The sequence below is a fragment of the Cupressus sempervirens genome, chromosome 9 (genome assembly GCF_028749045.1).
Source record: "Cupressus sempervirens isolate cs-2001-9-10 chromosome 9, ASM2874904v1, whole genome shotgun sequence".
Classification (NCBI taxonomy): domain Eukaryota; kingdom Viridiplantae; phylum Streptophyta; class Pinopsida; order Cupressales; family Cupressaceae; genus Cupressus; species Cupressus sempervirens.
This window is the reverse complement of record NC_143126.1, coordinates 433,088,649-433,104,533: the sequence shown is the minus strand read 5'-3', so window position 1 is coordinate 433,104,533 and position 15,885 is coordinate 433,088,649. Positions and strand designations below refer to the sequence as shown.

The 15,885-nt window shown below is 37.0% G+C and overlaps 2 protein-coding genes across 2 annotated transcripts in view; both read right to left on the bottom strand.

The window, feature by feature from the left end:
• LOC149539142 (Cation efflux family protein) overlaps nucleotides 1-15,885 on the bottom strand; it is a 265,872-nt gene that overhangs the window by 176,699 nt on the left and 73,288 nt on the right. Inside the window, exon 3 of the mRNA XM_089800470.1 lies at nucleotides 626-723. Coding sequence (XP_089656596.1) covers nucleotides 626-723 — 98 coding nt within the window. The remainder of the gene's footprint in view (nucleotides 1-625; nucleotides 724-15,885) is intronic.
• Nucleotides 10,569-12,080, bottom strand: LOC149539143 (uncharacterized). The gene is made up of 5 exons (XM_089800250.1): nucleotides 12,047-12,080; nucleotides 11,869-11,891; nucleotides 11,527-11,750; nucleotides 11,214-11,401; nucleotides 10,569-11,107 (listed from the first exon to the last, which is right to left on the bottom strand). The coding sequence occupies exons 1-5, from the start codon at nucleotides 12,078-12,080 to the stop codon at nucleotides 10,569-10,571; spliced, it is 1,008 nt and encodes a 335-aa protein (XP_089656376.1).

The window sequence follows — 15,885 nt, the reverse complement described above, 5'->3', positions numbered from 1 at the left end:
TTAGGCAGGTATAACAAGGCAGACATTAAGAAATCACATGATTGAAGCCCACAAAAACTACCAACCAGACATAGAATGTTTTATATAATAAGATGATAAATATCCCCAAATGAAGTCCTAAGACAGCCATCTATATTTCCTCCAGATATTTTAAATTGCCTAGCAATGCTCTAGCTAGCTTCCACAGCCAGATGGTTGGCCCTGTATCATAATCAATTCATTCCATATCCTAGAAAGTGCACTTGTATCCATACAGTGTTATTTAAATGCTCTTAAAAATTGCTCACATTAAGGTAGAAAATCACATCTACATTGATAAGTGAAATTTAATACAAAGTTTGAGGAAGTGAAAAACCTTCAGAGATGTTAGCTTCTACCTAAATTGCATTTAGACTCGTACACCTGGCCTTTTTTATTTATGATATTAACATATTTGCCTTTTTCAAACTGTCCATAAAGATCTAAAAATTCAAAACATAACATTTCCATTTCATAGTAAATATGTTGTATCTATTTATAAAACTGAATATATCAGAAATATGTTAGCTACAAGATAAATGCATATTGCAAAGATCATTTGTGTATAAAGAATTGATGGATTTTTCAATATGCCTAAACTACTTGCCTGGAGGACATCAACAGCATGCCATGCAATACCACCACCAGTTGCTAAAAGCATTAATGAAATTCCAAGTGCGCCTACAGTCTCAAACTTTCCATGTCCTGCATCATTATAATTTATAAATATTAATTCAGGTCAATGCAGGTTGTCTATTTCATAAATACATATATAACGGTTGCACACTTCATAAATACATATATAAACTTAGTTTCAGAATTCTAATGATCTAGTAAATAATTGCAAAGGAAAATGAGCTTAGAAGACAATCCGTTTTCAGAAAACCAGGACAAGGTACTTGAATAAACCAACATGTTGGTGGACAATTATTTATAAGCATAATTTGTAAAACATTAGTGTTTTTTTATTTTGGAAAAACGTATTTTATATTACATCAAATGTGATAATTATAACAGCTGAACAATAGAGTTGCATGGGAAAAATCAAATATAAAAGCAGGAAAGATCGAGACCTAAACATGCGGCACAAGTAGGATGAATCAACGTCATTACAAAAGCAAGCAATTTTCACTTCAAAAAGCATAGTTCAATCTGTTGAAAAGCCTCAGCCCCCTAAGCTGTGTGCAAACTGTCCTTAGTGAAAGATTGCCGTGTAACTTCTACTTCCACAAGAAAAAAATGGCATTCAGCAAGCATTGTATGCCATGAAATTTTGTAGCTATCATAAATCATCCAAGTACCCAAGACATGAGAAAAATGTTGCTGGGCAATTAGTGTAATTAATGTTTGTTGGTATTGCCGAGGACTAGGTAGTCGGGCGATGGTTGGCATTTGCACCCACCGACACCAATATATATGTTCATGTATTTATCTTTGAGAAATGTGTTGTTGTCATCGTTATGAAATAGAAGAATTGTTGGTGTCATCCTAATACATTGTAAAGCATTGATGAGATTAATAGAAATGCATATGTAAGTTCTCTATACTAATATGTTCTATATACTATGAGGGGCCAACCAGTGAACAACAAGGGTACGTGTAGCAGTCAGGAAAATGAAGAAATGTTTGAAGAATTGTTTGAAGGAAAAAAAGCATTGACAGTGGACTTTGCAAACATAAAGCATTGATCAAAACTCACATCCAAAGGGAAGCAGTACATGAGAAAGTTCATGTGAGTGCAGTGTGGAATTTCTTGGGAGTGAGTCAAGATTGACGTTGCCAAGACTATTGGCACAACACTCCCTTGACCTATGTAACTCACAAGAAGAGGACAACAGAGAGAACCAACATCAATATATCCTACAAAGGTACAAGGAAAAACAACATAAGGGAACAAGAGGCATGTGACGAGAGCTAAAGGAGCCAACACATCCTAAACCCCTTCAAAAGAAACAATTGACACCACGTATCTTGAATAAAGATAGAAATCGTACTTGGAGAGGATAGAAAGACAAATATGATGCCATTCAGAGAGCCCTAAGATTGGAGGAACAACCAAAAAGACGGTGACAACTACGGAGACTTACCAAGGGACCGCTTGAAGGGAAAGAATTACTCGAAGAGAATCCAAGAAAAACTAAAGGCAATACCAAAGGGCACAAAGTGTACAATGACCAAGGCAGTGCAAAAGGGTACGAAGTGAACAATGCAGTAGGTGGTGTTGAAGGGTACGAAGGGGACAGTGTCGAAGGGGGTGATGATATATCCAAACTGATTAAGAGTACATCGATTTTTACATCTCACACTTATACCACCAAGAATCCAGAAGGAAGTCGAGGGGACAGAGAACAAACATGTATAGGATACTAACACGACCAAGGGTGTCTGAAGGACACAGGAGCACGATAATCAAATCAATATGTTAGTTTCCACTACATCAAACTTGGGACTTCACACAAGATTGGGGGAAGAACACAATAATGGAAAACAAACAAAAACTACCTAAGTTCATAGAGGATGGGAAGGAGGACCCGATACAACATTATCAAACATGTGAGACAATTTGGTCAACCAACAAGCATACTAACCAAGATGAATTCGTTATGCAGCTTCCTGCAACCTTGTAGGGAATGGCCACAAATTGGCTCTCTAATGTGCACAAGACAAAGGTGAATAAATGGGCCAAGTTGAAAAAAAATTTCTAGAGTGAATTCAAGTTACATCGGGATGATAATGAGATCGTGGCTAAGATTTATAGTACAAAGCAAGAGAACCATGATAGCATAAGAACGTATAGTTGGCAACTCAAGAAGTCACTCGAGAAGATGGCGAATCAACTAGTAGATGGCTTAAAGAAGCATTGGTTCCTAGAGGGTTGAAATCCTCCTTAAGAAGGAAAATAAAGATTGTCCCTTTGGCATACGATGATGTATGCAACCAAGCAATGGACATAGAAGGCAAAAGCAAAACATCGAGGAAGAAGACTAATTTGTCACAGGACGATGATTACTCGTATAGAAGTAGCAGTACTAAAGAGTTTGGCAAGAAGGTGAAAGCGCTCCAAAAGGATTTGCATCATATGATAAAGGAATTTAAATCCATGAAGGTAAGCAGCAGCAACAGCAAGAGAGAATTATGGTGCACAGGCTATAAAGAGGGTCATACAAAAGCCACATGCCCCATGAAGGCCTTCTGCGATACTTGTCAAGTGATGGGACACTACAACAAGGACTATGAGTACAACATGAAAACAACAACAGTACAAGTGCTCTTTGCCTAAGAGCAGTCATCAATGTTTGAAGCAGCTACCTCTCAACAACAAACCAACACAACATCATTTGGTGGATATCATCACAACTGATAGTGAGGAAGAAGCAATAACAATAATAACAACGGACAGAGACAGATACAATATGAATTCTAAGGCTCAGCCAATGATTCAATGTCGAACCTGCAAAAAGTGGGAAGACTTTGCCTGGGATTGCAAGGAGGATACCACTCAACAATTGTGTTGATGGTGTGGTCTTAGCGACCATGAGGATGAAAATTGTCCCAAGCCTAAAGTTAACTTACTAAACATTGAGAGGTCATGTGGAGAAGAAGTGTTGGCAATGATCAGAGCACAAGCCAAGAAGAAAAGGTACTTAGACCCTCAAATGGAAAAGGAGAGGGTACAAGAAGCAAAGGCTCACATTGAAAGGGAGATGATGGTTGAACAAAGGAAAACCTAGGACAAGATGAGCACTTAATTATGTATGGAAGAAAACCAAAACATCATGACGCAAGGGTTGCAGATGGAGGTGCTTGTAAAGGTCAAGGACCTCCTTGAAACCATGCTAGAATTGAGGCCTAACATCATGAGAACAGCACATGTACCTACCCTTATGGAAAATCATAGAGAAGTTCCAATTAGCCCTTTAATGGAGTCAATGTCACTGGTTGTGAACACTGGGCAACACCGCGGTGGTGGAAATGGGCATCTTAGAAACCATCCTCTCCAAAGAACCAATACTTAGAATCAGAAAGGCCAACTCGACTCGTGAATCAGATTGAAGTCGATGAATTGGCAATATCAGCAAAGTGAAAAAACCCTTAAAATTTAGAGATTTTGACGATTTCATGCACCCTTTATTGAAAATAACTTAAAAACACTATAACACCATCAAATAGAAGCCAACATACATAAACAAAGAACATAAATGATAAATCCATCACATACATAAAATGTAAATTGTAATTTACAGTTGAAGTAAATAGAAAACAAAGAATCATATGACATAGATATATAGAATTATAAATTTTGTCAAATCATAAATGTATGTAAGATGAAGATACATAAAACTAATGACATCAAATCATAAATATATGTAAGATGAAAATCTATAAAACCAATTACGACAAATCATAAATGTATGTAAGATGAAAATCCATGAAACGTATGTCAATCTATAAACAAAATGAAAAAACAAGTCTATCTGCTCTAGCTCTAGCTCAAGTCTATTTCTCACTTTTCCTCTCTTTTTGTCATACTCAAAAAATAAAAGGCCTTTTAGGGTAATAAGAAAGAGAAATGTTAAAAACAATATTTTAAAAAATTGTATTTTTTTTATGTTTTTAAGTTGCGCAATTTCGCTGCTGATTTTTCTAGTCGATTCATGGCGATTCATGGGCAAAAGTCAGTCATCCAATTCAATGGCTTATCAAAAATTGCCCAACATGTTTCATATCGCCGAATCACGTGAATCACATGAATCTCCACGATTTTTGGTTCTTTGATCCTCTTCAACACCATTGTCAATAAAGGATCGGGAGTGAATGCGCCACCCAAGGAAACTTGGAAGAAGCTTCGAAAGTCGACATTGTGGCTGCCAACCTTTAATTTGGTGGATACCAACCAGCACAACATCAAGCTAATTGGGACTCTGATGGCTCAATGTGTAACTATCTATACCAAACCCTTTATTCTTGATTTTGTAGTGATCCCCTTGAAAAAGAAGGTTATGTTACTATGCTTGGGAAGGGTTGACTTGTTACTACAAAGATAAATCATAACTAGAAGCGTAACACCTTGTCGATTGAGAATGGAGGGAGGAAATTTACGATTGACCTAAGAACTCAAATGGTGAGTGAGGAGTCGGCCTCCTCTTCAAAGTTGAAATTGAAAAGAGAGATGGCTAGAATCATCTACAGTGTCACTATTCCATCTCTCCAAGGCATTTTTGTTTTGAGATATTGGTTACGAATGAAATGGGTGGAACCCGAAAGATTCTATAAAGGGTCTCTAGATCCAGATTTGTAACGGTCCTCCCATCTAGGACTCTGATAGTCCTTGATGGGAGATCAAACCTCTTGCTGCAAGCACACAAGAACTCAAGTTCTTGAGCAGCCAAAGGGAAAGTAGAAACAAGATGAATGTTGCTCTGTTTTATGTGAGAGATCTCACTTGCAGCAGCAGCATCTACTCTCTTCAAAAAGTCTTTCATATCCAAGTGCGAGACATCGATATCTCTGATATCTTCACAATATGAAGTGACTTGTGAAGGAGGTATGGAGTTATGATACTAAACATATTAATAGTTTATTTTTGCTTTCCCTTACTTTTACCTAGTGCAATGTCTTCTATCATGGCAAGTTTGTCTGCACAAGCAACTATGACATTAAAATTCCACAACATAAGAACATCTTCAATAGAGGGACTCATTGCATGTTTTTGGGTGTACAAGCATGAATTTTGGAGCTTTTGCATATGAGGCATAGCAAGAAATTCTTGGAGCAGTGAGTCAATGTATGTGTTTGGACTCAAAACATGTGCTTTAATGGGGGAAAAATCCAAAAACAGGTTTTTGGAGTGTGATTGCATATGTGGACAACAAGGGTATTGCATGGAGAATGTATGGAAATGAATGGTATAACTGTTAATGCCTGAAATTTGCACCCTGCTAAAACTCTAAACTTCAGTACTTTGCAACAACATGGGAATCATTTTCTACATGTAGGATATGTAACTTTGAAAATGAGACCTCTAGATCCTAGGTTGGTTCTTATTGGATAATCACTTATTTGTTCTTCAAAATCAGCTTTAAAACTTGATAGGGAAAGAGGAAAAAGAAAATACAGAGAGAACTCACAAACTGGAAATTGAAACTTAACTCAGGAGATGCACCGAGGATGTGATAACAGAAAATATAACCGATAACAATTTGAAAGGCCTTATTTGACTGGTAAACACTCCTATTCTATATAGGCTTGCATAAATATTTCACAATGAGGTCTTGGACAAGATAGTTAAGGAAAAGAGGATATTCACTTAACAATCTCAAAATATGAATGACAAATTGTGAACTACAAACAACATACGCTCCTACAAATAGGTAAGTGCTGAGATAAGACAATAAGGAATTATTAAATTCATGGATTATCCCTATCAATCATGCATTTACACAAAGATGTAGAAAGAAAAAAAGGCTAAGATTCAATAAGATTTCCTTCCAAAAGATTCCAGCATAATATATTCAGTCTCCAAACTGAGTTACAAAAATATGCAAAAAGTAAACTAAGGAAAATCTCTCAACCACTTGGGTCAGATGCAGAAAAAGGCCTATTTAAAAGGGGTCTAGAACCTCCAAAATCAAGACTAATCAGCCTCCGAACTCCACTAAGTCATAAACACACCTATGACTTGTCAAAAACTGCCCCCAAAAAGCTCAAAAACTATCCATAATAGTTTCTTAAAGACCATTAAGGAGTCAGAATCTGACCCCTTAATCTTCTCAACTCTACGCTATATTCACTCAACCTTCCTCCATACGCTCCACCTGTTTGCAACTAATTCAAATATCCATGGACTCACAATACACTTTAGGAATTGTAAAATAAAAAATTCCCATCAAATGCTCTTGGACTCCAAAGGAAAGTTAACTTTGGCTTAGGCGCCATACATATGCGTTTTCCACCCTAAAAGTCATTCATTTTTACATTGTTAAATTGAGAATCTGGAGAGTTCGATATTTGAAAACCCCCATGCTAGGGATTCTAAAAGATATTCCCGTGCTTTGTTCGCCATTAATGAATGTTTATTCATTCAACTTCATTATCCAAGCAAGATAAGGTAAAAAGCCACTCCAAAAAAGCAGCTGAATGTAATTTGCTGAGAGTTTTTTGCTAGCTTTTCATGAAATTCATTGCATTACTATGTTGTTTTGTAAGTTGATGATTTCTCTGCAAGTTTTAGTTTATTCCTCACATCTTTGAAGGTTCTGATAGAGGTAAGCCACCATTGATGAAGCTAGAAATTGGGCTTTGAATCAATAAACTAGGTTGTTAAAAGAGTTGCGTGCACTGTTTTGCATTCTCCGAGTTATAAATTGGTTTTGAAAATGTCTATACTGGTATACATTTTTCAATGAATGTGGGTTGGAAATTTCAGCCTCATCTTGTGTTGAGAAATGATCACAATCCGTTTTACATAATAGCCCATGTCGTGAGCCTCTTTAAATGGAAGCTTTGACTTCAAAAAATATGTCTGTGAGTATACATTTTCATTTTCCCTTGTATGAAGTTTTGATTCTACATCTCTGTTGGGTGGATAGTTTGCAGCCGACAATTTGTTAAAATCCAATCGCAAAATAGGTAGACCAGCCACAACGTATGAGACAAAATCTCTCCTACCTTTAAGAGAAGGCTCCCCTTTCTCACCATTCCTTGGACCAACTCAAGGTAAGAAAGAAGTTGAGAGATTTTGAAAAGGTGCCACCAATATTCTTCCTCTTAACTTTCAAGAAAGAATCCACTTACCCACATAACGAGTAATAGGCAATATGAAATCTCAAAATACACTTGTATCTAATAGCTGGAAACAGCGATACCGATAAACTAACATGAATTCAAAGGCTGATTGAAATCATACCAGTTTGGCTCTAAGTCTTGTTTTAAACTATTCTATAAAAATAACCTCTACCAATGGGGCGCAAAGACTTTCATAGGTAGGGAATTCTAACTATTTTTATTAATTGAGAAGGTGATACAGGCTACACTCAAAGCTTCTACTCTATGTATAACCACAATCGCCCAAGTCAAAGCTTTAGCTTTGATTTCTTCTTAACTCATTTATGCTCAATTATTTAAAGCATACAACAATAACAAGAATCAAAGATAACAAATGCAAACTATAGTCAAAGCTTCCATTTTGCACTATCACAATTGCACTCAATCAAAGTTTCAGCTCCAATTGTTTCTTTGTATTCACTTTTCTTCAAAACAGTACTACACAATCAAAGTTATACATGCACAATTCCTTAGAGCTTTCTTGCAAACAATAAAATATTATTTTTACAATGAGAGGGGGCGCTTCTTATATAGGAAAAGAAGTGAGAAAATGATGGAAGAAGTGGAAGCAACTCAACCACTTTGACCCAGTAAAACTAGGTGAGAAGAATTATTGGAATACATGTCACGAGGACATACAATCGAATTACACGTAATTGCATCGCATGACATTCATCTTCTCCAACTACAAATATGAAATACTAAGAACTGAAAGAAGACGGAAAAAGCTGAATCAATCCTAAAGATTGTTCTGAAAAGCCTTATATTTAGCGATACAATCACGAACTATAGGAAGATTTGGGATCTCCATTGTCTTTTGAGATAACTTCAATCCTGACTGTATCTGCATGTGCCGATTTTACATCTTTGTAGTCTTCTGCAAGAGAATCCCACAAGTCTTTTGCTACATATTTGTTTGCAATGAACCTGTTCATCGTGTGTAATCCGAATTCTTCAAAATCAAGATCAGCATTGACTGTCGATTTATTATGAGGTCATTTCTTCTTCTATGAATAGGTTGTCATGTTCAGTAAGGACATTGTATCCCATTTTCTCTAGATCCCACGTGATCTTTGTTTCCACTATTTGGCAGCCTTCTAAGGCTCCCTGTAACTTTGTCAAAAGTTTTCCAAGTACCTCTTTATGACCCATGAGTCCCTGATATCTATAGAACATATCAAAAGATCAAATGATGTCACATGCAATCAAGGCATCTAGTTCAACGTTTTCCATTTGATTCCAAAAACCCAAAATTTATTTCAAGGTATTGGTTTCTTGATTTAAAGAAGCAATCATGCCCTGTAGTATCTCCTCAAACCCAAACCCAAGTGTGAGACAAAGAAATAGATCAAATGTTGGCCCTTAATTTACAATAACAACAGTGATCCACCTTGTGCTGGCATGGAGAAACTTGTACAATCAAAGCTCATTAATAAATCTCAAAGTTTGCAGTCTCCCAACTATGACCACAGATCCAATGTCTACAAGATGCGCATTTCTTAGTGAATAGCTTGAAATCAATGACATCACCTTTGACAAAGCTTGGGTCGGTTATGACTCGACTTTGTTCCTGCGTTTTCTTTCTATAGCAGATAGACTTTGGGCTCTCAAAAGCAAAAAGGAAGTTTTTCTCTTTGCCTACGAAGGTCTTTCTTGATGCAGACCTCACAAAATCTAAGTGGCTAAACTACAACACTCAAGAGAACTTGTTCTTGTTGCTAGACGTGAAGGGAAGTGGAAAACTATTCGGGATCTTAAAGCGCATATTAGAGATTTATTTACTCCCATTTGAGAGTCACATTCTTACAATGGTATAGATAAATGACCCTTACAACACAAGGGGGTTGCTACAAATTGAAAAAATACAATACTACAAGTCAATTGTTGAAATGCTAATGAGACTTTTTGGTCGTCTCCTGACTTACTCCATGACGTTCTTGATTCTTCTAATTATTCTATCCTCGTAGAGACTTGTAAGAGTCCTCGTCTTCTTCTCGATACCATGGTCTTTTAATGGATTTTTTCTTTCAGATGTGAGACTACATCTTCTAGTGGGGTTTGTGATTTTGTTATGGTTGTATGTCTTGTCAAAGATTGTCTTTAGGATCAAACTTCAATTGTCTACTTCAACTCTTCTACCAAATTCTTGTGTCCAAATTTGTCATGTGGTCTCCCACCTCAGAGACCTTTACACTGTTGTGTATCACTTCCCTCTAATTACTCCTTCGTACACGATTCTTAATGGTTCTAATCATTGATGTAAAAATCGCCTGAGAAGATTAATCGCCTAGACCTGAAAAAGTTTAATCAAAAAAAATCGACAAAAAATTGGGAACTCAAAAACCACTAAATTTTAATAAAAAAATGCGATTTTTTTACAGAATTCAATGTTTTTTTGCATCTAATGACTAAATTACTAACAATACATAAGAAACAATCATGTTTAGATATATATCAATGCAAAAAGAGTTATTAATCGGTAAATTACTAACAAGTAAGTAGTGACAAGTTGTAAATTACTAACAACTAACAAGTTCACAACACATGAGAAGTTGTATTGTCATAAATAAAGTGTCAAATGTAAAGAGTTCAAATAAGCACATCAACATGACTACAAATAAGTACAAATGTCAAATACAGGACTACATCTTCCTCGTCCCAGTCGCTTTACTAGCGAGTGCAGGAGAGGGTAAAGCTCTAGAATTAGAACCCTGCAGGGTTTGTGCCTATGCCTGTGTCTGTGTCTGTGCCAATGCAGGAGATGGTGTAGCTATAGAACTAGATGTCTGTAGCTCCACATTCGCTGCGCGCAAGATGTCAAGGTCCTCTACAGTAAGCACAATGTCATCATCCTCATCATCGCCCTCCTCGATGTCATCCAAATCGATGTCATATCCAGTTCCACCCCCTTCCTCCTCCGCAACCTCCTCCGCAGCCTCCCTCTCCAAATTGGAGATGTCTTCCTGTGTAAATAAGGGAGCCTGCTCTTGTGTCGTCCAATCATAATAAGGATCTATCTCATCCAAATCGATTGGCCCAGGAGGATCTTGTTTTGCCCTTTTCATGCGCAATTTAAGATTATATTGCACATAGACCATGTCATTCATCCTCTTTTGGGACAACCTGTTTCTCTTTTTTGTGTGGATGGCCTCAAACAAACTCCAGTTGCGCTCACAATGTGATGCGCTGCAAGGCTGTGATAGGATTCTGAGAGCAAATTTTGCAAGATTTGGAGTGCTTGCACCCCAAGTGGTCCACCAAGCCACTGCATCACAAAAATTGTACAACTTAGAAAATACTAATAGACAACAAAAAGTGAAACATAAATGTTAATTTAGCGTTTGATATTCAGAAGTTTGCAAATGTATTACCTGGGGTTTGTGTAAGCCTTGCTCTCTTGTAGAGAGGAGTGGAGAACACCTTGCCCCCTGCTGAAGTGAAGATCTCCTGCTCAGCGATGATTTTATCTCTTGTTTCCTCGCTGGTTACCATCTTTTGGACACACTCACTTAGGCCTCTGATGACCTCTCCATCAGGATCTACATATGTACCATCAACCCTAAAACCAAAAACCAAAAACAAATAAGTCTTGCAATTTTAGTACACACCCAACACCCTACGAAAGAAAAATGAACTCAAGTCTTCGTTAACTTAAATTTGAGTAAGAATGAGCTTACAGTATACCTAAAACGTGGGTTGAGGAAATATCCTGCTGCATGAATGGGTTGGTGGAGCTGATTATTCCACCTTCTATCAATGATCTGCCAAATGGGTTCATATTTGATGCTTTCCCCCTTGTAGTAATTTTTGACAGATTCTTTGGCCTTGTCCATGGCCTCATATAGTTCACCCATTGGCGTTTGGTCTCCATCAACCAAACGCAGAACTCTAATTAAAGGCTCAGACACCTGCAATATAAATTTGAAATTAGTTGACAAGTTACAAAATTATTACTTACTTGAGTTACAAACTTAGTATGTTATAAAGTTGTAAAGTGTAAACTAAAACTTAAAGTTTTGTAGTTACCTTTACTATTTCATCGGCCTTATCTGCAAAATATTTATCAAACACAATCTGCACAACATTCTCTCCTTCACTCTTCTTTCAAAATGTGGAATCAAACCATTTTTTGGAAACAAACATTTGCTTCAAAGAAACCAAATTATTGAGAATGTTTTGCAATGTCAAGAAAATCATTGCAAACCTTGTGACGGCAGGCCTGACAATTTCTTTGCCATAAGTGTGCTCTCTCATCAGGCTAAGGACCCATGGGTGATTGTATATGTATTTGGTCACCCGCCTTGCATCCTCCACAATTGGAGTGACCCACTCAAGTTTGCCCATGTCCTCCAAAAGAAGGTCAAGGACATGTGCTGCACACGAGGTCCAAGAGAGAGTGGGGTGCCTCTGTTGTAGGAGTTTTCTTGCCAATTGTAAAAGCAAATACTAATTAGTTTCCAACTTTTCAAAAATATCAAACTATTAAAAATTCTTCTTGTGAAATTCACAATGCACATGCAACATAAAATTATGGTTTACCTGCTGATACATATGCAACAGCATTGTCTGTAATGATTTGCACCACATTTTCAATGCCAATCTCTAAGACATGTTCTCCAACATCAATGCCAATGTCTGAGCATTTTTTACCTTGTTGGAGGCATCGATTGATCTCAGGAACACCACATTATCATTACAGTAGGCCAAAAAATTAATTATGGTCCTGCTCTTCCCATCCATCCACCCGTCAAAAAGAATGGTGCAACCAAATTTTGTCCATTCTTATTTCTGTTCCTCAACAAATGCCTTGGCCCTCTCAACAGCAGTTCCAATAAGCCTACAAAAACAAAATTTAGTTATGTCTTAGATTCTTAGTAATTTTAAATTGATTTAGACTTTAGTAATCAACATTCTAATTTCTAGATAAATTAATTAAAATTTAGAACTAAGTAAAAAGTTAAAAATTAAAAGGAAATCGAGTGTAATAAAATTATTCGCTTACCTACCACCCAACACAAAACGAGAAGGGGACTTGTACCCCTTTCCTACAACTGTCAACCTTGTGGCCAAAGCCTCCCAATAGGTACTGTCAACAACACTAATAGGAAGGTTGTTGAAAACCCAGAAATCTGCTAGTGCATTGTCCACCTGGTCATGGACCTCCTTATTCCATCTAGTGGCCTCTAATGAAGGTTGTGCACTAGGTGTGTGCCTCGGCACAAAATAGCTCCCTATCCCAGAAGCACTTGCTGATCCTGATGGTGTGGAAGTGCTAGGAGATGTAGGAGTGGGAGTGGGAGCGGAACTCGTGAAAGAAAAACCACCCTGTTTGCGGACACGCGGCCCATAATAAGAACCGGCAATGCTCTCAATGGCTGCCTCCTCCTCCTGAACATCAACGAAACTGCCCTGGGTCTCTGCTATGGCTGCCTTGACATGCAATTTATTCCGCTCTCTTTGCAATTTTTTTTGCTCTCTAGCTGCAAGCAAGGCATTTGCAAAGCTTTTTATTTCTTCTGTTGTACTCTCACAAAGATTCGTATCATGTTTTGAGATCCCTGCGATGTGATATTTGAACCGGTAAATGCCCCTAGATATTACTTTTTCACATCGAATGCAAATCACTTTGGTTGGTTCATCGGTTGCTTCATAGGCATATTTCCATGCCTAATCTCTCGCATTCTTTGGCCTGGTGCCAATGTAGCCTGAAGGGCATGGAGTCAATGGCCATTTGTCTACCATTTAAAACTGTTGCGGGCTGCCTTACGCATACAATTTTTTTTTAAAAACTATAAATAAATTATAACAAGATCAAAGTTAACAGTTAAACAAAGAATTCAAGTAACATTCCAATAACAGCGTCAATAAATTGAAATTCAAATAACATTCAAACAAACTAGCTGCTAGGGTTTCAAATTTTTCAAAAAAGTGCAAATTTCTAACATAAATTCGATCTAGAATGGAAAAAAATGCAAATGAATGCATTTAATCTTGCTTACATTCATCAAATGCATTCCTAACTAATTAGGAATGTACTTTTATCCATTTACATGCAAGAAAAAAGAATACAATCTCTTACAAAAATAAAAAACAAAGATTCAAATCACTTACCTAGTAACGAAGAAATCGAATCAAAAGGCCTCCAAATGCACTCGATTCCGCCTCTTGCTTGCCAAGAACTCCTCCTCTATCCTCTCCTCTCCAAAATGCCCTAAGCAATTTAAAAACCGAATGAAAAAAATATGTTTTTTCGTCACTTTATGTGATTGCCGGGCGCGGGCAATTTTTTTCCAAGAAATTGTGATTTTTAGGCGATTAATCGCCTATTAATCTGCAATTTTTTTGAAAAAATCGCAATTTTTGGGGCGACTAAATCGCCGGCCCCAAAAAATTGCGATTTTTTCTAGTATCGCCAATTAATCGGCGATACTCACATCTATGGTTCTAATGATGACCACTTTACCAACTTATAAGATATCATATCTCAGTTCTCTTCTTCTAGGGATATTCACATTCTTGGGGACTTCAATGCCTTAACTTAGGAAGCTCATACTCCTCTCCAAAAACAGGTTGCTGACACCATGTGTAATGAAGAAACTAGTCCTACACTACTTTGGGGCTTCAGAGATCGATTGATAACACTTTTGGACTTCTCACAAAGTATGGGTGACACCTTCTCCAACTTTGTGAGTCTTCCAATGAAGCAATCATGAATGGGCTTGGTTGCTAGTTGGGCTCCCATCTTTTCACTTGCAGACCCTAATAAATCCCGAATGTTTACAAAATTTAAGGCCTCAACTTGTGAAACAATGTTGGAGATTTGATGGAGTCTTGTCATTGATTCAGGTTAAGATACCAAAGCATATTTTAGAATTTGTCAAAGAATCCATGATTGTGTACTTAATGAACTATAGAAACTCAAGAACAAATACCAAAGAAACTCTTAAGTGACAGATACTTAGCATCAGCAGGTGTATTATGCAAATATATTAATAGTATGTCATAATATGAATAAGGAAATCCATATGTGGCTTATTAGGTGGATATTTTGCAACCGACAAATTTGGGTAAAATTCAATTGCAAAATAGGATGACCAGCCACAACGTGTGAGACAGAGTCTCTCCTACCTTAAAAGAAAAGCTCCCCCTTCTCCCCATCCCTTTGATCAACTCAAGGTAAGTATGAAGTTAAGAAATTTGAAAGGGTATTACCAATATTCTTTCCTCTTAGCTTTCACAAAAGAATCCACTTACTTACGGAGTGAGTAATGGGCAAGAAGAAACCTTGAACTACGCTTCTATTTAGAGTTGTAAACGGTGATATCAATAAACTCACACTAACTCAAAGGCTAGTTGAAAGTGTGCTGATTCGGCACTAACTCTAGTCTTTAATCTATTCTATAAGAATAATCTTTACTATTGGGGCACAAAGGCTTCCAAAAGTAAAGGATTCTAACTTTTTTGTGAATGAAGAAAGAGATATAAGCTACAGCCAAAGCCTTTAGTCTATATATCTCTACAACCGTTCCCAGTCAAAGTTTTGGCTCCGATTGCTTCCTCATTCTTTTTATACTCAATTATCCAGAATGCAAAATAACACATGAATTAAAGATAACAAATGCCAATCACAGTCGAAGCTTCTAACTTGCACAAGTAACAATTTCACTCAATCAAAGTTCAATTTCAATTGATTCTTTGTATTCACTTTTCTTTAAAAATGGTGCTACACAATCAAAGTTATGCTTGCACAATTTCTCCAGAGCTCTCTTATATAAATAAAAGATAGATTTTACAATGAGAGAACACAACTTTATGTGGGCAAAGGAGTCAAGAAAAAGATAGAGGAAAAAGTGGGAGCAACTCAACCAACTTTGACCCAATCTAACTAAAAAGAGAAAGTATTGGATTACATATTACTACACATACAAATTGTATTACATGTAATTACACAATTTCATGCAATACATCCTCCTCAATCTACAAACATGAAAATGAAATAACAACCCTAAAGATTGTTCTTTAGTGCCTTGAATTGATGGCAAC